Genomic DNA, 23,040 nt, shown 5'->3' with positions numbered 1-23,040 from the left:
ATTAGTTTAAGAAGACAACAAGAAAACAACAGACGAAGGATTCTTTGCCAATCAAAACACTATCAAAAACACATTAATAAAGAATTTGTATGTTTTTCAAAGACAAAAGCCTCAACGAAAGTGGGTTGCAAAAGAAGTTACAAAAGAGGTTATTGTGGAGACTGAACCAGTTGTCAAATTAAATTCAAAAGAATTTATAGAACAAATTGACAAGTTTTCAAAAGAAAATAAACTTTCAAAAAGACAAGCACGAAAGAAAATTTTCTGGCAAACCATTGAGTCTCGAAAGAAACAAAATGGTTTGACATTGAAAACATCTGAAAGCACAAAGACTCAATTTGTTAAGAACAAGTCTTCATATTCATCATCTTATTCAGACAAAAAGAAAAATCTCTCTCAAAGAAATAAATCAGCATCTAAATTCAATCCACAAAACAAGTTTTCAAATGTTCAGAAAACATCATTTTCTTCAAATGCTAATAATTCTTCCAAGAAATTTCAAAATCAAAAATTTGGAAATAGTTTTTCGTATCATCCACAACAAAGATTTTCTCAAAATCAGAACTTAAAACCAAAATCATTTCCACATCAATCAAAACATTTTCAAAATGGATTTTCTCCAAATACAAATGATGAAAACAAGGTTCACGGTAAATATGCTCAAACATTTCGTCCAATTCCAATGTTGATTTCATTCCACAAAAACCGAATTTTCCAAATCCTTCGGTGAAACAAAACTTAAAAGTTTCTTACACAAAAGGGTTGTCTCGAGACAAAAACATTAATCACTGGCTTGAAGGAACAAGACGAATGTATCAGTCAAGGAAATACTCTCAACAACAAATCCAAGAAGCTTATGAGAAGTAGTTTAATACTTCTTCAACTGAAAGCTCATCTTCAAAAGATTCGAATGATTCATTAAAGACTTGGAAACCGGTTTTGAAAGAAAAGAATGTTGATACACAACCTAAGAAGACGAAGGCATATGTCAGTGACAATCCCTAACTAATGAAAACTTATGTTTCGATTCAGTTACCTACTGATGTGGACTTAATTGATAGTCTCAAAACTAAAGTTTGTGATTGGGTTAAAAATTATGCATTTCATTTTGTTTTTAAAACTATTTCTCAAGGACCCAAATAGCCTTGGGTACCTAAATTCTTTCATTGATCGCAGGTACTCTGTGACGAGCAATATGATGAGAAATGGTATATCGATAGTGGTTGCTCACGTCATATGACTGGTCGAAAGGAAAAATTAACAGATTTTCGAAGATTGGAAAATGTTGGAGTTGTGAAGTTCGGAAACAATCACAAATGTCAAGTCAAAGGATACGACAAAGTAACGAATGGACAATTCACTGTAAATCGTGTTGCTTATGTCGAAGATCTTAAAGATAATTTGATAAGTGTTTCACAACTTGTTGTGGGAACTGGCAATCAAGTTGTGTTTAACGAAGTAGGAAGTATTATCTCAAAGATTGAAACGAATGAAGTGTTGCTGAAATCCGAATGATATGGTGATATGTTTACTCTTGATATCAAACCGATTTTTGGGAAACCTTCAATTTGTTTACTTCGAAAGCTACATCTAATGTTGGCTGGTTATGGCACCGTCGTATATCACATTCAAATTTTTAAAATTTAAATAAGTTGGTAATTGATGATCTTGTTAGAGGCTTACCGATTTTAAAATTTGACAATGATACCTTATGTGCAGCTTGTGAACAAGGGAAAAACCATAGTAAAGGACATCCAATTGTGATAGATTCGAAAATTGTGGAGCTGTTGGAACTTCTTCATATTGACCTTTGTGGACCATCAGCTGTTGAAACTCTCAACAAGAAACGGTATATTTTGGTTATTGTTGACGATTTTTCTCGATTTACTTGGGTGTATTTTCTCAGGTTAAAATCTGAAGTCGCTCAAATAATGATTGATTTTATCAAGAAAATTGAGAAGAGTTTTAAAAAGAATGTTAAAAAAAATCAAAAGTGATAATGACTCTGAGTTCAAAAATAATATGTTGGATTCATACTTAATTGAGAAAGGAATTTCGCATAATTTTTCGTCACCATATACACCACAACAAAATGGTGTAGTTGAACGCAGGAACAGGTTACTTTATGAAGCAGCCAGAACAATGTTGACATATGCAAATCTTCCTCAATATTTTTGGGCCGAAGCGGTATCAACAGCGTGTTTTACTCAGAATGGTTCTTTTATTCATCGACGTTTCAATGTCACTCCATATGAGTCGAAGTTTGTTTAATTTACCTTTCATATGTTTTGTAATATATTTACTAAGGTGTCTTGTGTACGAAGCCTAATGTCTATGCCTGAGTATTTTTTGTATGCTTTCACGTCTCCTATATATAGGGACATTACTTAGAGTTAGATAAGACTTTTTATAGAATTTGTCTATTTTTCTCTCTGTAAAACTGTTGAAAGCATAATTGAACAGAAACCAGATTGTTTACTTCTTGTGTTCATATTACATTTTTGTTACTCTGATTTGTTTCATACTCGATTATCACATCATCAAGTGTACCACCAAAGGTACGCGTAGCGTAGACCGCAGCTCAACCCTATAATTAAGATGCGATGCTTGCTTCATTTCTCACAACTTCCACTTTTTCTTTCTATATGTCTCTCTCTCTCTCTCTCTCTCTCTCTCTGTATCTATCTCTCTAAAGCTCCCAAACAACCTCCCCCCAAGCCTAGGAAACATCCCTAGCACTAGAAGAAAGCCCTGGAGCGCCCAAACGCTCTGATAAAAAGAGCTTTTAGGCTTGGAAAGTTTTGCCCCCGCAGAGCCTGTTTTCCAGCAAACCTCCCGGTTTCGTTAAAGGAAACCATATTTTTAATAAGCGAAGCACTGTCCACGATGGAATCACCGCCATATAGGTGAGTGCATAGTTACTTACGTCTTACACATAGATATGAAGTATTTTATATAAATGACATGCTATGTGTGCATATTATATGTTTATCTTGAGATCTTTGTTGGTTGAAATAGTTAAACTTTTTCAGATCTAAATTGTGTATGCATTTTATATCGTGTGATCTATGCTGGATAAAAGATTTAAAATTTGTTCTTCATGTATAAGTATTTTATACCTTGAGATCTATGCTTGATGAAATATTTAAGCTTTGTTTTTTCAGATCTAAACTCTACACGTACTTTATACCTTGAGATCTATGCTGGATGAAAGCTTTAAACATTATTTTTCAGATCTAGACTGTATATATGTATTTTAGATCTAAAAATATGTAGGGTAAAACATGGGCAGATGAAATAGTTGATCTGTGGTGAAATAAAATGAAGAGAGGCCTCAATGTTGACGGTGATCCAGTCATCTAGCGGGGTATAGATGATGACCACGAACTATTCTAGACAGTTATGTGGAACGCTAGCAGCGTCGCAACCTATAGGTGTTTATCTGAACTATGTGTTCACCAGATGTACTCCATCCCCCTCACGGTTTCTTTATTTGACATAAATTGCTCGGGAATCCCCTAAGCAGTGTTGTCACCCTGATGATATTCTTTAGGCTAGGTCCCTTATATTAGATGTTTTCGGGACGCAAAGTGACGATAACGGGAATGGGTAATCAGGTTGTTTGATTTGATCAAATTAATAAACTTATTTATTATGGGTTGAAAACCCTATATGCTCACTAGGCTCCCAAGCCGGACCCACTCAGTTTCTTGTATTACAGGTAGTGACACAAGAGCATATATGTGATGATCTGATGAGAGATTATGGATTATAGGCCAGTAGAAATAAATAGAATAATGTAAGGCCTATGTTGTTTAGAGCCCTATATTTGTTTCGGTTTGTGTTTTTGATCTATATTGACAATGATATCCCGAGGTTTTAATATAATGAAATACATTTCTTCGAAAATGTTTTTGATAAAATCTTTATCATATTTTTGGGAACACATTCCACAATACTTTCTTTAAAAAGTTAATCTGATGTTCAAATAAAACATAAACGATTCGGTCTTTTATGGCCGTTATTCACCATAATAATTGTATTAAACGTATTCACTTAAAGATAGACATTTAACTCCATAGAACCTGGATTCAAGATCCCGGAAAATTAGTCCCCACATGTTTTTAATTAAGGAAGTCTATATTAGTCCCCTCACATTTGTCATCTAGGAAGTCTATATTAGTCCAACCCAATCTACGTAATACCTTTTCGTCGACACCCACCATTGCTTGGATTTTGACCACGCCTTGTATTTCATATGACCAACATTCGTAATCTCTATTGTTGTGTGATATTCGGCATAAGGTTATTTTTCGATTTATTACATATTTTTCTATATAGAGACCATCAAAAGAAAATACCAAAAACTTTGTGAGTGTGTGAGGAAGATGCTCGATTGACTTCAAATTTTTACAGTCTTCAATACTAATCATCTCAAGCCTAAGAAGGGTTGTCAAACAAATGGGTATGGAATCGATAAAATTGTCATCAAAATATAAATCCTTTAGCATGGACAGGCAACCGAAGTCCATCGGAAAGGATTCAGTAGAAAAATTATTATTTGCATGTGACAAAGTTACTAATGACTTAGATAAAGAAAATGCAGAGAACTTCAAATGACTTGGTATATCACCTACAAAGTTGGAGAAGAGGTTCCTGTATTTATGTCAATTTTGTTAGCCTTGAGCATTTCTGGTGAATCCATATCCCTAATCTTGATTCGTGATTCCCCAAGATTAAAACCATCTAGAAACATTATTTTAACATTCCACAACATGCATATGATTTTTTGAAGATTTTCAAGCTTGTTGCAGTAGCTCAGATCAATGAAGACAAGTTTAATACATTTCTCAATTGAATTGCAAACCTCAACCAAACAAATGCAATTTCTAACTATTAATCTCTCAAGTGCAGGGAGTTGGTCAAAACCACTTGGACTACGAAGGTGTTTATAGAAACTTAAATTACGAATCTTTAATGATCTAGGTACCATTTTGTGTTTTAAGCATGATCCACTTAACTGTTGAAATGGGGATAAGTTAGAGTACTAGTGAATTTCACCAAATCAACATGGAATAATAATAAATGAAGATAAGTTACCATTTATCTGTTTCATGTCGTGGATTACTACCACAAATGACAAATGATTCAATATTGCTATATGACATGTCAAGAGCAACCAGATTCTCCATTGGTAAATTCAAAGGTGTAGAATTTAAAAGGTATCCATGCATGCATAAGCATCTTAATTCTTTTGGAAAATTTTCAAAAGAACCATTCATGTGCATATAATTAAGTTGTAGCAGCATCAGCTTATCCATGTTACTCAACGCATCTATTTTCAGCTCAAACGATGCACCCGGCATCTCATTCTCAACCATTCGCAAGTCCAAAGCAAGGCCTAGAATATTTCCCTTACGTTAAGAAAAGCCAAAACCCAACAAAAATTAGACAATACAAAATACTTTAAATGTGCACACTATTGACGACTATACATGGTTACAAAGGCCCTTACCTTTTCTTTCTTCGATACTTTAAACGACTCCTCATGACACCATAATCGACTGCGCTTCCATGGCTTGTCAAGTGATTCTTGACACATTTCAAATCTTCCCATCTGTTGAATTAATTGATGCATCTTCAATTCATTATTGCATCCAATACTAAGTAGGCATATGTCAATGAGATTTGTGATTCTGAATCTTATGTTTATATCGCATGCCTCTAATACTGTTTCAGTAACATCTCTATCTATTCCAAACAAAATAAGAAATATGCTTAAACAAGTCCTTATCAATGTTGGATGGCAAAGAATCAAAGCTCATTCTCAAGACATTATTTGTATCGGAACTTGTTTCTTTCTTTAGCCCTTCTACGTATCCTTCCCAGTAAGCTACATCTCGATTATGTCGCGAATTTCCCAAAACTTTGAGAGCCAATAGATGTTCTTGACAATACTTCATAAACTTATCTAACACCTCTTCATAAACTGCCTTGGGATGGTTGCACATGAATGCATGGGAACACAAATGTTGGGATGATTCAGTCTTACATAATCCTTTGTGGAAGCGTTCTACATGATTGGGTTTAATATTTATTTTGAATAGTGCACAACTCTCTGTCAACCATCTTTGCTTTTTTGTTATTATGAATTTGCTTTCGGGATGAAAGCCTTTGTTTCCAAGTAATGCATCCAACCTGTCAATAGTACTGATATCATCAAGAACGAGAAAGTCCCTTTTATTGGCTAATGCATTCTCTATCTTTGGGGTGTATGTTGAAGCATTATGAACCTAGATTGAGCTTTTTTTCTTTGAAATGTCATCACACAGTTGGTTTTATATATCAAGCAGCCCATTAAACTTTCCATCACATCTCCTATTGATATTTTCAATACAACTACTTGTGTTGAACTCATGACAATGTAACCCATAGGCATACATGGCTAAAGATGTCTTCCTAATTCCGCCTATACCCGTAATAGAAAGTGTGTCTGCCATATGTGAGGATCCATCTTCCAACCATGAAATCACGAAGTCAACATCATAGTTCATCCCAATAAGTTGTTGTCGAACACTCCTTAAGGGTACACGTAACCTATGGTGGATGTCATTCACAATTTCTTCAATTAATTTTGTTTCTAGCCTGAAACTTTATTTAATAAGACTTACAAAACACAACCCACAAAACTAACAAAATAGATTTTGAGATTTAGTTTATCCAAAGATCCAAACTAAAAGTATATCATAGCTATATTTTTAATTAACTTCTTCAGATCAAAACCATATAGGATAAGCATCTAACATGTAACGTCGTAAATATTGAAGTATGATAAAGAAAAGTCTACCAAAATATTAAAATTTCACTAATAGGCCAACTAACTTCACTATGTTTCTACAAGAACATCAAACTTATCTATCAATGTGGTTTTGCATGTGTCTAAAAAAATATGCCAGTTTTAGGTTATCCACTATTACTTATAAGTAAGAACATATTAAAATAATTGATAGTAGATGCATAACGAACTATTCAAAATTTGGTTTAAAAAAACCATATTAAAATAATTAAAAATAGGTTATCTTAAAGAACTATCTTATAAAAAAATACTAAATGCACAGAAGCATGTCAGATTTATCATAATGGTTAATCTATCTATCTATATTAGTTAATGAGATCACATAGCAGGATACATGGATTCACTTTTATTCATTTTCTTCATCCTAATACATGAAATATATGCCTATTTGATGATATTGAAAAGCATAGGCAGACGACAGAATTGACATTCATGTGTTTACTAAAAAAATCAAAGGTTTATGAAAATATAAAGTTGCTACCTTCCGTAAACATTATTTCGTTTTAAATTAGCAATTTTTATAAGCGCTTTATTCCATCGGTCCATCTTTTGAGCCCATTGACTTCTTTTATTTGCATTTGTCTTTTCCTCCACTGTATGTTTATGCTTAGCCATTGCATTTCCAAAGCTACTTTTCCGCTTCTTGACATGGGTGGGCTCCACATGATAAAAACGGCGATGACAATATTATTGGGTGTCATATGCTGCTCAAGGATAAGCACCAATTCATCGAGACACCATGTTGAAGAATCGTAATTCTTAGACAAAAGTATAATAGAAGCCCGAGATGCCTTAATTGTAGTCTCCAGTTCCAGTTTCAAATCTTCCCCTGTTTCAATCACTTCATCATCCAAGAAGGTACTGATATTGGCTTCAATAAGGGCCTTATGAAGGTGACCGGTGTAACTATTACAAGTATCAATACCTCTAAAAGCTAAAGATACATCATATTTAGGACCACTACGAGTTGATGGAATATGACTACGAGTTGATGAAGAAGATGAAGATCTTTCTGAGAGGAGTTCAGAGAGAATAACTATTATGAGTTATGGGTTGATGAGCCTTTGTGTAACTCAATAAGCTCTAAAACTCTTCACTTGTTGTTCAATGTCAAGATTTGGTACATAGTGCCTGTAAATAAAATCCAAATTATATATATTTAAAATATGCAACTTAAATCTCATCAAATAAACACTGCAAAGGAACACAGGAAAATAAGCAACAGGTTGTTGTAGTGTTTGAAATACAACGAGAGCCTGCTAAATCTCTGCAACAACAATCTCATGGTAGTAATAACTATGTGACAGGTTTTTGGATCCTTTACCTAACTAAGTCTTTATCTAGAATATTCTTTCCAACAAAAAAATATTGTAATTGTATAGAATAACCATTACATTAACACAATATCTACTTTATACGTTGTTACTGTTGGGTCAAAAATATGGTTTATACTTTGCTTTTCTAGGAAAATATATTTTTCTATAATTTAATATGTAATTTTGTGGCTGTTTATGGCCGTACTCATGTGTACGACCGCACACCTGTGTACGGCCGTACATGGGTGTACGACTAGTGTCTCATATATATATATATATATATATATATATATATATATATATATATATATATATATATATATATATATAGGGTGAGGAGTGCATGTGAGTATGTGGCCTAGGAGCTTAAGTATGCGAAATCAAAGGTGATCTAGAGAGAGAGAAAAGAGTGTGTGTTGTGTGTGAATCGTGTATTTGGATCTACATTCTAATCATCGAATAATACAAGATTCATCATCTTCTTCTTCTCCTTCTCTTCTTGTTGTGATATGGCATCATCCGTTTGATTGGGATTCTGCACCATCAAACGGATCTGATTGATACGCAAGCATTTTGGGGACTAACAAGTGGTAACAGAGCTTGGGGTTTGTTCTATGCATTTTTCATAAAAACGAGTTTTTGATCGAGTTTTGGAGCAAAAAGAGTGAAAAATGTCGTTTTTCTTCGCAAGTCTGTTGAAGGTGTGCGGCCAGTCGAAGGTGTACGGTCGCGGAGTGTGCGGTCCTCGGTGTGCGGCCAGCCTCGCATGTGACATCCTCGCATCGCAACTTCATATTAAAAAAGGTAAAGCGAAATTGAGGGTGTCGGGGATCGAACCCTGGACCTCTGGTTGATCAGGACAACGCTTTACCAACTCGACTAGCGGACACTTTGTTTCACTTCTTCAAATTTTTATTCAAAACAAGTCCTTCTCGGTTCCAACATTCAAAATTTGACTCTTTTAACCCCAAAAATCAATTTCTTTTATTTTTAAATTCCATTTTCTTCCAAAAAAGTTTATTTTTTATTTTTTTACTTTTATTTTTGATTTTTCACTTCAAAAATTAACTTTGACTTTAAAGTTTGACCTTTAACTTTAAATTTTGAGTTTCTCGTTTGACTTTAAGATTTTTCAAATTTAGCTTTTCGGTTTGACTTTTAAGTTTGACCTTTTAAATTTGACTTTTAGGGTTGACTTTTGAGTTTTTAGTCAAAGGGGATATTTTTAAAAAATAATGAGTTCCTCATCCATTCCGGTCAATGAAGTTTCATGTACTCCATCTTGTGAAGCTACGATTAAATTTCTTCGCGAACAAATTTATTGCTAAAAAGGGAAAATGAGGACCTAAAATACGAAGGATGTAAACTTAGGAAAGGTCAAAAACCGTTAAAAGAACAATTAGAAGCCAAAATCAAGGATTTTCGAAAGCTTCAAGAAGATTACAGCAACAAATGTGAAAATTACGATCACATTAAAAGCAAAATTGTTGCTGTAACTGAAGAACTTGACACTTTGAAAATTAAGTGTGGAAAAATAGATGTTAGTTTCAAAAATTATACCGCATCAAGTAAGACAGTCGAGTCCTTAGTAGAAAAACAATTGACTTTTTAAACATAATCAAACCAAGGGTCGAGGGTATCACAGTGTGCCACCTCCTTTTAATCACAACTATAACCCACCCCTTGAGACGAATGACGAAGAAATGCCTGCTCAGTATGGCCAAACCCCTATCCCAGCTTTAGTTAAGACTGAACCGTCTGGGTTTACTGAGGCTATTCAGGCGAACGTTTCTGATGCTTCTACTCCTTGTGCAGGTAAAGTAACGGAAGATGAGAACAAGGAGAAAACTATTGAACAAACCAATGTCTGCTTGAACTCTAAATCTATTGCTTCGAACTCAGTTGCTTCTGATCAACCTGTTGTTGAGAAGTACAGGGCACCAAAACAAGCGAAACAGAGTGCTTGTTGTAATTGTGCTTGTAGGAACAATAAGAGACAAGGCAAGGACACGCCACCATGGACAGGAAGAAACAACTTCAAAGTGAAGAAAAAGACTTGCTTTCACTGTGGAACACCTGGACACATTGCCAGAAATTGTCCTAATCTAGCATACGTTCCCTACTATGCACAACGCTGGCAAAACGCGCAAAGTGGGAGACTCTACAAAAGAAATCATTCGAGGTCACAATCGTGCAATGGTGACTGGAATACGCAGAAAGCCAATAATCAAACCCACAATGCCAAGAATCCAACTCCCAAAAACAAGCAGGGAAAGTCAGTCAGGAAGTCTAATCCAAGAGATGCTTCTGTGCAGCGAAAATCAAAGTCATCGCATCGGTTGACTTCAAGTTCAAAAGCAAGTACTGAGCCACCAATCAGATCGAAAAAGAAATGGGTTAAACCCAACTACAAATGGATTCCAAAAGCTCAATCTCCCAAATCAACTAATGACTCTAATATTTCTACATCTTCTGTTTGTGATAAATAGGACATGTCGTGGGAGAATGTATCTTGCATTGATGACAAAGGTCGACCAAGTTTAAAAATGTACTGGGATCCAAAGACCAACAGATCCTGCTCTGTGTCGGAGTAGCTATGGAGGCATATCATCAGACTTCGGTTTGTTGGTAGTGGCTGTTCCAGGAACATGATAGGAGACATCTCTCAACTGTACAACATTCAGACCTTTGTTTGAGAGTATGTGTCCTTTTGCGAGAAAAGAGGAAAGGAAGATATCACAAATGGGGTTAGTGCTTAATGACATGAAGAATTTTCGGATCTGTTATGAGATTATGCATGCTGTTCTCAGACCTTCTAGATGAAAATTTAATCGGTGAATTACGGTTTGCATTTTCTTCTCAATAATCCTGAGTTTATCTTACTCTGATTTGTTTCAAAGACAATTTTTCTTTTTTTTTTTTATAGTTTTTCGTTAGTAGTTATTATTGGGAAGTGATATCAAGAAAGTGATAATGGGCAGTCTAAAACATGTGTAAAGGACTGAATCTAAATTTGACAGTGTGGATTTAGTTAGGATTGTTTAGACTAACCATACGATGCTCAGGTAGATTGAGTAGTGAGATAAACACGGGAACCTATAGGATACACTAAATTAATATGCATCTAGAATGGTCAAATTTTCCTTGATGTACAGACTTATGTCCTTAATTCTGGTTCTGATAGGGCGATCGGGGGGTTCTGATAAAGTAGGTCTGTAGAAATTACTTTCTTGCTTTCTATCTGCAAGGCAGATGTTGCTTCCTTTGCGTGATTGGAACATATCCGACCTGGATTGCAACATATGAAACTCTATTTCAATGCATCTTCTTTATCTGTCCAATTCATTCTATCTGTAAGCCATATGCTGTCCCCTTTGCGTGATCGGAAGATCCAACCTGGGACACAGCATATGCAACATTCTACCGCTCAATCCGTCTATTCTAGTTAGCCATATGTTGTCCCCTCTGCGTGATTGAAAGAGATCCGACCTGGGACACAACATATGCATCTATCTCCAAATCTGACTTCCTTCTTAATAATTGTTTACTCACCTAAATTAAGGAGTTCTTAGGAAGTTCTTGATAAAAAGGGTATATCGGGAAGTGGAGAACACGTTCTAGTGCAACTAAAATTGAACCACTTAAGAGGTTGCCTGTAAATCTCTTTGCTTAATTTATGTTGACAACAATACCTGTGGTCATCATCAGCTAAATGCTTTATTTAGAAAAGGTTGCCAATATTCTTCGTGTTTAAATGGACCACAATACCGACAATTGACCAGATCTATTCGTGAAGGTGAAGGTACTGATAAACAAGTTCAGACTGTCTCACAACTTTGATCCCAAATATTTTTGTTTCTGTTAAATTTGTTCATAGTTTTCCTCTATGCACAAATTTAGGGGGAGAATAAGAAAATTCAAAAATCAAACAAAAATCAGAAAAATTCAAAAATCAAACAAAAATTAGAAAAATTTAAAATCAAACAAAAATTAGAAAATTAAAAATCCAAAAATAGTGTTATTTTTGTTTCATTTCAGAAAATATAAAAAATCCAAAAATATTGTGTGCTGAGTTTTCTTTTAGTTTTGTTTTTTCTTGAAAAGTGATTTCAGGTATAGATAAGACTAATAGAGACTGTATTGAAGATTTTCTGAGCCATGGCTTCATCCATGAGCATCGAAGAATTTTCATTCGAAGGAGCAAAAAATGAAGATTATTCTTTAAACATTCAATCCTTCAACCCCATAAGCAAGGTGAAGCTGTTCTTGAAGATTATGTGACGGAATGCATTGAAGTCTCCTCAATCAGTCTGCTGCTATCTTCAACCTGCTGAAGTGATCGGGAAGAATATTTCTCTCTGTTGTTCTCTCTGAAGATTCTTAAGCTGAAAGCGCTATCTTTCAAGAATCAGTACATCGAGCCTCCTCACCGAATGTGCGTTTGGAGTCAAATCTTGAAGAAATGCCCAACCGCTCAGGATGAAGTCATTTATTGAAGATTCATATGTTCATCTTGAAGCTGTGAAGAAATCAAAGATTAAAGCTGAAGCCAAAGCTCCCATTGAAGATTAACAAGAAAAACCAACTACTTTTTACGGGGAGCTTCTTGGGTCATTTAGAAAAGAAAGCTATAAACCAAGAGGGATATTATTGAGTCAAAAATATGGTTTATACTTTCTTTTTCTAGAAAAATATATTTTTCTATAATGTAATATGTAATTTTGTGGCTGTCTACGGCCGTACTCAAGTCTACGGCCGCACACATGTGTACGGCCGTACACGGGTGTATGGCTGGTGTCTCATATATATAGGGTGAGGGGTGCATGTAAGTGTATGGCCAAGGAGCTTAAGTGTGTGAAATTAAAGGTGTTCTAGAGAGAGAGAGAAAAGAGTGTGTGTTGTGTGTGAATCTTGTATTTGGATCTACATTCTAATCATCAAATAATACAAGATTCATCATCTTCTTCTTCTCCTTCTCTTCTAATTGTGATATGGCATCATCCGTTTGATTGGGATTCCGCACCATCAAACAGATCTGGTTGATACGCAAGCATTTTGGGGACTAAGAGTTACTCACTTAACTAAATTGGTTAATAAAAAGTAACACAAACACATGAATATACAACATCAACGGTTCTTATTTATTAAAAACCAAAAGGTTTTCAAGTATACTTACAAATCAAAACCTCACCACATAAAACACTATTCTCTCTACATAAAACATCACTACAAGTCACTCACCTAATCTACACACCTCATGAATGACATATTAAGAACAAAAGGTAAAAAAAACTATGAAATGGAAACCCTAATGACGAGAGAAATAAGACTATATCAGTGTGTATGAATAATTCTCTCACACAACATTATATTTATACTCTTGACTAGTCAACCGGGTCACTGATCAACAAAACAGATCGGATATAACCCGTGTAATTAAGAACTTCATGAGTATCATTATTTCAGTCCAATATTTATACAAACTATACACAATATACCCTCCTACACAAAACCATAACAAACAAATATATATATATATATATATATATATATATATATATATATATATATATATATATAATATACTAAACTATTAAATAGATACTCAAAAGGATACAATGAATTATAAGTTTGTAACATTAAATCTTTATAATTCATCACCCCTCTGCAAATTTATAATTCAAAACTAGTTCAACACTTATTCTGAAAACGATCAACAAGCCTTAAACATTTACAAATCCACGCATGTTGAACAACTGCCAAAGGTTTAGTAAAAATATATGCCAGATTAAAACCTCATCTTACTTTATGAATTTTAACAACACCTTTAGACACTATATCTCTTATAAATTTTAGTGTCCACATCAAAATGTTTTGTTTTATCATGAAACACTGGATTATGAACAAGTTTTATAGCTGACTCATTGTCACAAAAAATAGAAATGTGAGTTAGATATTTCAATCCAACATCAAACAATATCTTCAAAATTCATGTAAAAATTTCATACCATATTTCCTTTGACACCATTCTTTATGTCTATAACTTCAATACCTAAAAAAACTTTAATTTTCCCAAATCTTTGATCAACAACTTTGTTTTCAAAAAACTTTTAACTTTTGTTAATTTCTTCATCACAATTTCTACTCAAAATAATGTCATCAACATATACAAGTAATATAATAATATTACCATTGAAAGTTTTAACAAATAGTGAAAAATCATTCATACTTTGAACAAATCCAAACTCATGTAAAAAAACACATAACTTTTCATTCCACTTTCAGCCCATATAAAGACTTTAGGAACTTACAAACCTTGTTATTATTTTTATCATTATAACCAAGGGGTAATGACATATAAACATCTTAATCTATTCCTTCTCTTTGGTTATATCACTTAGCTGCAAGAGAAATAACAATCCTTATAGAAACCATTTTTACAACAGGTGAAAAAGTTACTTCAAAATCTATTCCTTCTCTTTGGTTATATCACTTAGCTGCAAGCATTGACTTAAATCTCACTATTTCACCATTAGATCTATAATTTATTTTATACATCCATTTACAACCAATTGCTTTTCTATCAGTAGCTAAATCATAGATTTCCCAAGTATTATTTCTATACAAAGCTTCAATTTCTTCATTCATAGCATTTACCCAGTTAGGATCCAAGGATGCTTGATAATAAGATTGTGGTTCAACAGACCTATTTAAATTGGTTGAAAAGCATTCGTTATCAAGACTAAGAAAAGAATAATTAAGAGATCTTCCAATCCCATATTTATACTTTCCTTCTATAATAAAATCATTAATTTTTTTAGGAAACCTAGACTCACGATTAGATTTTCTAATCCCTAGTGACTGAGAATTAGAAGTACAATTATTATTATTAATATTTTCCTCAGAACTACTAGTGGGATCGGATGCAACATACTCAATTTGCGAACCAGAAGTTTGACAACCAAGAGTACATTCTTGATTAGATATAGTTGCATCTAAACTAAGACTAACATCAACACCAATATCATTAGCACTAGATGGTTGATTAACAACTGCATCACCATCCTGATTATTATAACTTGACACTCCACTATTTTGATGATCATCAAAATTCTCAGAAAACACAACTTCATCATTAGAAAAGGGATCCCAAGGATCCTTATTATTTAAAATTGTTGTCTCGAGAAATTGAGAAACTTCATTTGATTTAGAAGCCAACTTAAAAGGAAAGACAGACTCATAAAATTTCACATCCCTGGAAAAGAAACAAGAACCATTATCAAGACTAAATAACTTGTACCCATTTTTAACATTAGAATAACCAATAAGAACACGTTTCTCAGAACGTTCAGAAAATTTCTCAGTATTGTTTAATTTTGTAGAAAAAGCCAAACATCCAAACACACAAATTTTATCATACACTGGAACACGATTATAGATTAATTAAAAAGGAGTTTTACCATTTAAAACAGAAGATAGAGTTCTATTTATAAAAAAACACCTGTAAAAATAGAATCTCCCTGAAACTTTTTAGGAAAACCAGCTTGAAACAATAAAGATCTAGAAACATTCAATAAATGTATATGCTTTTGTTCTACCACTCCATTTTGTTGTGCAGTGTGTACACAGGAAGTCTGATGAATAACTCCATGAGTTTCAAGAAAACTGTTCATTTTTTGATTAACAAATTTTGATCCATTATCATATCTAATTGTTGGGTTTTATGTACTATAACACTCCTATGGTGCACATACAACCCTAAATGCTTTGGATCTAAGTTTTCTCTAGTTATACATGCAATAAAATTTCCAAGGCATGAAACCTACAACTAGCATACAATTTGGCATATAAATCATAAAAGTAGGTTAGAAGATTACCTTTTGTTGTAGCTTGTTGAATTTGTCCTTTAAGAACTTAGCACCCCAAGTGCAATGCCTCAAACGGTTCACAACACACCATGAACAAATGGAGGACTTGAGAGAGAGGTTAAGCACACCAAAAATCGGCTAGGGCTCATAGAATGCTAGTGTGAATGATTTTTGTGTTAGTGGGTTACATATATAGTGTAGAATTCTAAGAGTTAAACCCTAATCCACTTCCTTGGGCCTTAATCCAATAATCCATATGATAATCCCTTTGGACTAACTCTTCATGGAGTCTTACATGAACTTAGTCCCTTACTAATCAATATGGATCATTAGCCAAAACTATACATGTATCACTGATTTACTTAATCAGTCCCAGTTAATTTAATTAGTCTCTTTTGATCACTAAATTAATTCCAAATTAATTATTAATCAATACTAATTAAATAATATGATTTCTCCATCAATATATTATACTTATAATCTATTAGTAAATCATAAAAAAATCTTACTCAAATATCCATCCTATCAAATTGTCCTGGTGATATGCAATTAGAAATGGACCATACTACTCTCAGCTCAAGTACATACCAGTTATAGTTATAGTCTTAGACACCTGATCCAACACTAATAACCTTTAGGTTACCACTAAATTGATTTTTCAATAACATAACAAATTCATTAAAGCAATCAAACACTTCATCTTTAGATTTTATTAAGAAAACCCATGTTACATCAGTGAAATCATCTACAATAGTGAGAAAAAAAATCTAAAACCACCAATAGCAGAAAATCTATATGGACCCCAAACATCTAAATGAACAAGTTCCCCTAGAATAAAGGACTTATGCTCACTCAAAGGAAAAGGTTCCCTAGTTTGTTTAGCCTTATGGCAAACATCACATGACATAACTGACTCACTATTAAAATTCAAAAATGGTTTTAAAACATTTAAAGCTTTATCTGTTGGATGTCTCATTCTATTATGCCATGTTAATTTTGATACAAAAGATTTATGACTATTAATTACTGAATTTGACCTACCTAACAATGGATTTTCAAAATAGTAAAGACCTCCGAATTCTTTACCAGTCTTCACAGTCTCCATTGACAGTGAATCCTGAATAACAAAATTATTTTCATCAAAAACAAATTTGCACTTGTTTTCTTTACAAATCTTGTGAACGGACAATAGATTGACATGAAAATCAGGAATAAAAAAAAACATCATATAAAACAATAGAATCGGAAAGATTAATATTTCCAATCTTATCTATTTTAGCAGTTGAACCATTAGGATAATCAACTCTTAGATTAAGTTTGGAGACATTAACCGCATCTGCACTCATATGTTGACTAGCTCCTGAATCAATAATCGATTTTCTTTTATTAAAGAAAACATTATTACAAGTCATACATGCCATATTAGCATTAGCAAGTACACCTTCTGATAACTCTTTCTCATGAAGAAGTGACATTAACTTTGTGTATTGACCATTTGTTAACAACCAATGATCAGACTTGTCAGAGGAAACAACTGAAGCATTAATACTTTCACCAACATGAGAAGCAGTACCAGATACAATAGAAGTAGATGACTTATCAAACTTAGATTTGGGTTTAAAATCCTTAGGATACCCAATAAGCTTATAACATTTTTCAATGGTATGACCTTTAATTCCACAATTTGTACAAACTAGATTATGAGTTTTACCTTTAAATTTTTTATTATCAGTAATTTTACCAGCAAAGCAGAAGAATTTTGACTTTTATTAGACGAAACTGAAATATTCCCATGTTTCTGATTAGACTCTTCTCTGGATACAATGGAAAAAGCAATTTTAACATCACGCAATGGTTCCATTATAAGAATATGACTCTTATCCTGGTTATAAGAGTCATCAAGACCACTAAGAAATTGTATAAATTTCTTGAGTTTAGAGTGATTTTTAGTATGAGTAGCAGTTTACCAAGTGCAATCAAGACACTTAATAAGCCATCGAATTCTTTCCATAGACCATCCAACTTCTTTAAATAATCGGATACAGACGAACTACCATGAGTGAGATTATTAATGTGTTGATGAACTAAACCATTAGCCAGATAATAGGTTTCATAAAGCTCATTCCAAACATCCAAAGCATACTCCGAACAAGCATGTCCAATGTAAATGGATTTAGAAAGAGAGTTAAGAATCCAAGAACATATAATAGCATTAACTCTGTCCCATTTTAGAGATTTAACAAGATCCTTACTATCTTTTAGTACAGTTCCTTCAATAAACCCTTCTTCATTTCTGGCTTTAAGAGCCCTGGTCATGGAACTTTTCCAAACCCTAAAATTCTCAGTACCAAGAAGTTTGAAACTTATAACAGTTGTCACACAATGATCCGAAGGATGCAAATATAGTGGATCATGAAAATCAACAACATTATTTTTACTAGATGATTCAGGTGGTGTATCAGACATGATTAAAACAAAAAACTAATGAAGAAATCAGATAAATCAGGAATCCAACACCAAACCACAAAATTTTACAATTGTTTCTATAAACTAGACAAGAATCATAGCACGTAAAACTCCAGAGAAAGCTAGTTTACATACGTGAGAAATATATGATCAAAAGATAACTGATCTATCAAGAACAATACAAAACATAGAGAGGTGTGTGAAAGTTACAAAGATCCACAAATAATAAGCTCAGGAAGCAGCAATCTAGTTCCGATGAATTCTGAAAACAAAACCACCGCTGAAAATCGAAACAGGCATTCAAATGCTAGAATCAACCAGATTTTAGAACCTTGTTTTCACAAGCTTAACGTTGATCATCGTGATAGCGTTGGCCATTAGGATTAAAAAAAATAACCCTAATCGTTTACAACTACCACAATCGTTTACGCTTAAGATGTTACAAGAGAACAACTAGGTTGACGAAATCCAACCTCAAGATCTAAACATATCAAAAAACAAACCCTAGATCTGAAAATAGATCCAAAAAACCCAGGAGAGGAAAAGAACGAACCAGAATCAGATCCAGACAAAAGACCTAAAACCCTAACTCGATCTAGTTACAATAACCTGAAACTGTAACTCGATCTAGACGTTAAACCCTAACATGATCTAGACAAAGAACAGACCATAAACCACCGTAACTGGTTGTGATATCATCAAAAGAAAGACACACACATGAATATACAACATCAACATTTCTTATTTATTAAGAACCATAAGGTTTTCAAGTATACTTACAGATCAAAACCTCACTACATAAAACACTCTCTCTCTACATAGAGCCTCACTACAAATCACTCACCTAATCTACACACCTCATGAATGACAGATTTAGAATAGAAGGTAAAAAACTATGAACTGGAAACCCTAATGACAAAAGAAAGAAGATGATATCAATGTGTGTATGAATAGTCCTCTCACACAACATCATATTTATACTCCTGACTAGTCAACCGGGTCACTGATCAACAAAATGGATTGGGTAAAACCCGCGTGTTTAACAACTTCGCCATATAATTCCTTCAATCCAATATTTATACAAACTGTACAAAATATACAGTCCTACACAAAATCATAACAAAGAAAAGCATATACATACACACACACATAAACTATTAAAAGGATACTCAAATGGATACAATGAATTATAAGTTTGTAACATTAAATCTTTACAATTCAACAGTTAACCTATTTTTCCAGCTATGTTTAGGTGCAAGAAAATAATAAAACAATTTATGCATCTAAGCTACAACGCCTATGTTTTCATTTGATTAACCTACATAAACATCCTTAGTTGTCTAAGTAAAATACATTTGAATTTCAGTAAAATGATCCTCAATCAAATTAACGCCAAAATACCATTCTAGAAATAACTACAAGATCCAATATTACTTCCGATGAAGGAAATTGCAAAACATATAGGAGTTTTTAAACAACCAATTGAAAGATTTAAACAAAAAAGTAAGAGTTTCTTGGCATAGTTGTTTATGTATCTCCAAAATTAGCAACAACAATCTACTCATATTTAAAATTCCTATATCGCAGGATCTAGTATGATTAGCATACCTCTTATCAAAAGTGTTTCAACTAACAATGATGGGCTTGTTCCAAATGATATAATTTTGTAAACAAGAAAACAATCCATCCACTTTGCCCATTAAGGGTTCAATTTCAACTCAACACTAGATGAAACTTCAAAGGTAAATGAACTCTATAGTCTATGTACACAAGCGTATAGATATCATTAAGTGTTGACTTTAATTGTAAGCAAAAACTTCACTATGGCAGTAAAATACTAAAAATTGTTCATAATGAGTGTCTAGCTTAGGAGCAGATAACATCATTAAAAAAGAATCAAAACTAAAATTCGATTTATGAATTAGAAAATATAAAGGAATTGAGGAAGAAAATTTAGAGTATTGAAGAATTTCACAACATGCTAGAAATTATGTTCATTAGTTTGGAGTTTACGGAAGATGATTGTGTTAATGGAATAACCAAATGATTATGATGGAAAAAAGTCAATCACATGTTAATGAAATTAACAGGTGATTATGATGTGATTTATAATTAATAAGACGAAATTGTCTAAGCACATGTGAAACTATCATAATTACTTGCCTACATGAAGACAAGGAGATGTGAAGCAACGATGATAGAGGAAGAATCAGCAGCGACGACGTTGAGAAAGATGATGACTGAAAACCACAAACTGAACGGCATTAAGTCAGCAGGGAAACGAAGAATCAACCACGACGAATGGGAGAGGACAAGAGAGTCAATGAGGATGTGGTGATTTTCCTTTGCCGCTTTAGGTGTTGCTTCTTTTTCTTTTTTTCTCCTTTCGGCTTAATATGTCTATTAGGACAACGCAAGTTCCAGGAAAGTAATGCTACCAAAATCCAAAAGCCTACACCCCAATTCCTTATATATATATATATATATATATATATATATATATATATATATATATATATATATATATATATATATATATATATATAGTGTGAGAACGTAAAAACACTACTTTTATGTTATTATTCTACAATGAATTTTGTATCCACAACTTTATGTCATTATTCAGCAATGACTAAATGAATTTTCGCATGCTAAAACTAAAATTAGAATTTACAACAAAAATGAATATGCATAAATTTATAATAGAATACTAACATTCTAATGAATATATGAATAACCAAACGTTAATATTCATATTAAAATTACTTCAACAATGAACATATACAACATTCATTATAGAATAATAACATAAACATAGTGTTTTTACGTTCTCACACTATTTACTGTTTTTATTTGAACTTACTTCTCTCTCTCTCTCTCTCTCTCTCTCTATATATATATATATATATATATATATATATATATATATATATATATATATATTGTTGAATTGCCATTCAATTTTAAAAGACATTTTAATACTGTTTACAGATACATTGACATGCCTAGTGGTTTGTTTTCGATTTTTTAGGAAACTGATCCTATATTAACGGAACCGACTCTAACATAAATAATATAAAAATGATAAAACTTCATAAATGATCCTTGTAGTTTCACAAAATATGAAGTTTAGTCCCTAAGTTTAAAAAACCTCATAGATGGTTCCTGTGGTTTCAAAACTTTTAACAAATGGTCCTTTTAGTTGACGTCGTCATCTTTTGGCCGTTAATAGAAGGGCATTTTTGTCATTTCAAAAAACAGAGACCATTTATGAAGTTTTGTTATTTAAAAAAAAAATATATATATATATATATATATATATATATAATTTTTTAATATATAAAGGGCCTCTCTCTCTCTCTCTCACTCTACCATAAGAAGAAAAAGAAAATGGGTCTCCTTTTCTTCTTTCTTCTTTCTTTCATTTTTGTTTCTTGTTTTTACTTTCTTTCTTTGATTTCTCTTTCCCTTCATATATTAGACATCACAGAATCAAACATTTTGTCCTTGAGAAAGAGTTTTTATCACATATTCATATATTGGGCTCAGTTTGTCACTCCAACGTAATCAAATTGTTATGTTGTATTTCGACTGAGGATTCTAAGATTTTTGTTAATGAGTATATGCATAATCAAGGTCTTGATAAGTTGTTACATGGGAATAAGAGAAAATCACAACACCCTACGATCTTGGATTGGTCCAGGAGGTTGCAGATCACCATCAGAGATGCTAGAGAGCTCTATTATATACACCATGACTGTTCTCCAACTATCATTCATAGAGATGTGAAGTCAAACAATATTTTGTTAGACTCCAAGTTCAAAGTAAGGATAATAGATTTTGGACTGTCAAAGATTTTGACCAAACCAAAGCCCGGTCAATCCAACACCTTGTATGTTATAGTTGGCTCATTTCGTTACATTCCACCTGATAAAAACTAACACTTTTACTGAATCATCTTGAATATTTTTACTGAATTGATTGCAGAGTATGCTGACTACTAACATGTTTCTGCGTGTATATTAAACAAATAAAATTATCACTGTTGGTTGCACTAAATATGTAGCACATGAAAGCAAGGTCGAATCCTCAGGTATGTAGCCTTAAAGTCAATGCCTTTTGCATCAGGCACAATCTAGTCAAAAGATAAATTATTAAGAAGGGGGTTTTAAATTAAACTAAAAACTAAAATTGTAATGAAAATAAACTAAATGAAAATCAATAGTAAAAGCGATTCCAGCTCTGCTGCCATCAGTTTAGATCTGCTTATTTGAGATACGTTCTATTTAAGGTGGTACTAAGAAAAACTAACAAGCTCTAATATAAGCTCTTTTACCTAAATTAGTTAACCATAACAATCTCTTTGAATTAACCCTAACTTTTTACTGTTCAATTAAACAAACTCTTAATTAAATCAGAAAAACAACTTTATGTTATGTGTAATATTTCCTGCAATACCCAATACTTCTCACAAGCTCGGAAGCGTAAATGTATGATTTTTATAGTTTATATCAGAGTTCAAACCAAACACGGA

General features: G+C 33.0%; 1 protein-coding gene across 1 annotated transcript; it reads right to left on the bottom strand.

The window, feature by feature from the left end:
- Positions 1-7,374: 7,374 nt before the first annotated feature.
- Positions 7,375-18,506, bottom strand: LOC145061855 (uncharacterized). The gene is made up of 8 exons (XM_079009437.1): positions 18,024-18,506; positions 17,782-17,922; positions 17,276-17,665; positions 17,082-17,157; positions 16,654-16,785; positions 15,473-15,593; positions 14,729-15,427; positions 7,375-7,762 (listed from the first exon to the last, which is right to left on the bottom strand). Exons 1-8 carry the CDS (start codon positions 18,504-18,506, stop codon positions 7,375-7,377), a joined length of 2,430 nt encoding a protein of 809 aa, XP_078865563.1.
- Positions 18,507-23,040: the final 4,534 nt, after the last annotated feature.

The sequence above is a fragment of the Lactuca serriola genome, chromosome 1, assembly GCF_051521515.1.
Source record: "Lactuca serriola cultivar US96UC23 chromosome 1, Lser_US96UC23_V15, whole genome shotgun sequence".
Lineage (NCBI taxonomy): Eukaryota > Viridiplantae > Streptophyta > Magnoliopsida > Asterales > Asteraceae > Lactuca > Lactuca serriola.
Note: the sequence above shows the minus strand (reverse complement) of the source record. Positions and strands in the feature narration are given on the sequence as shown.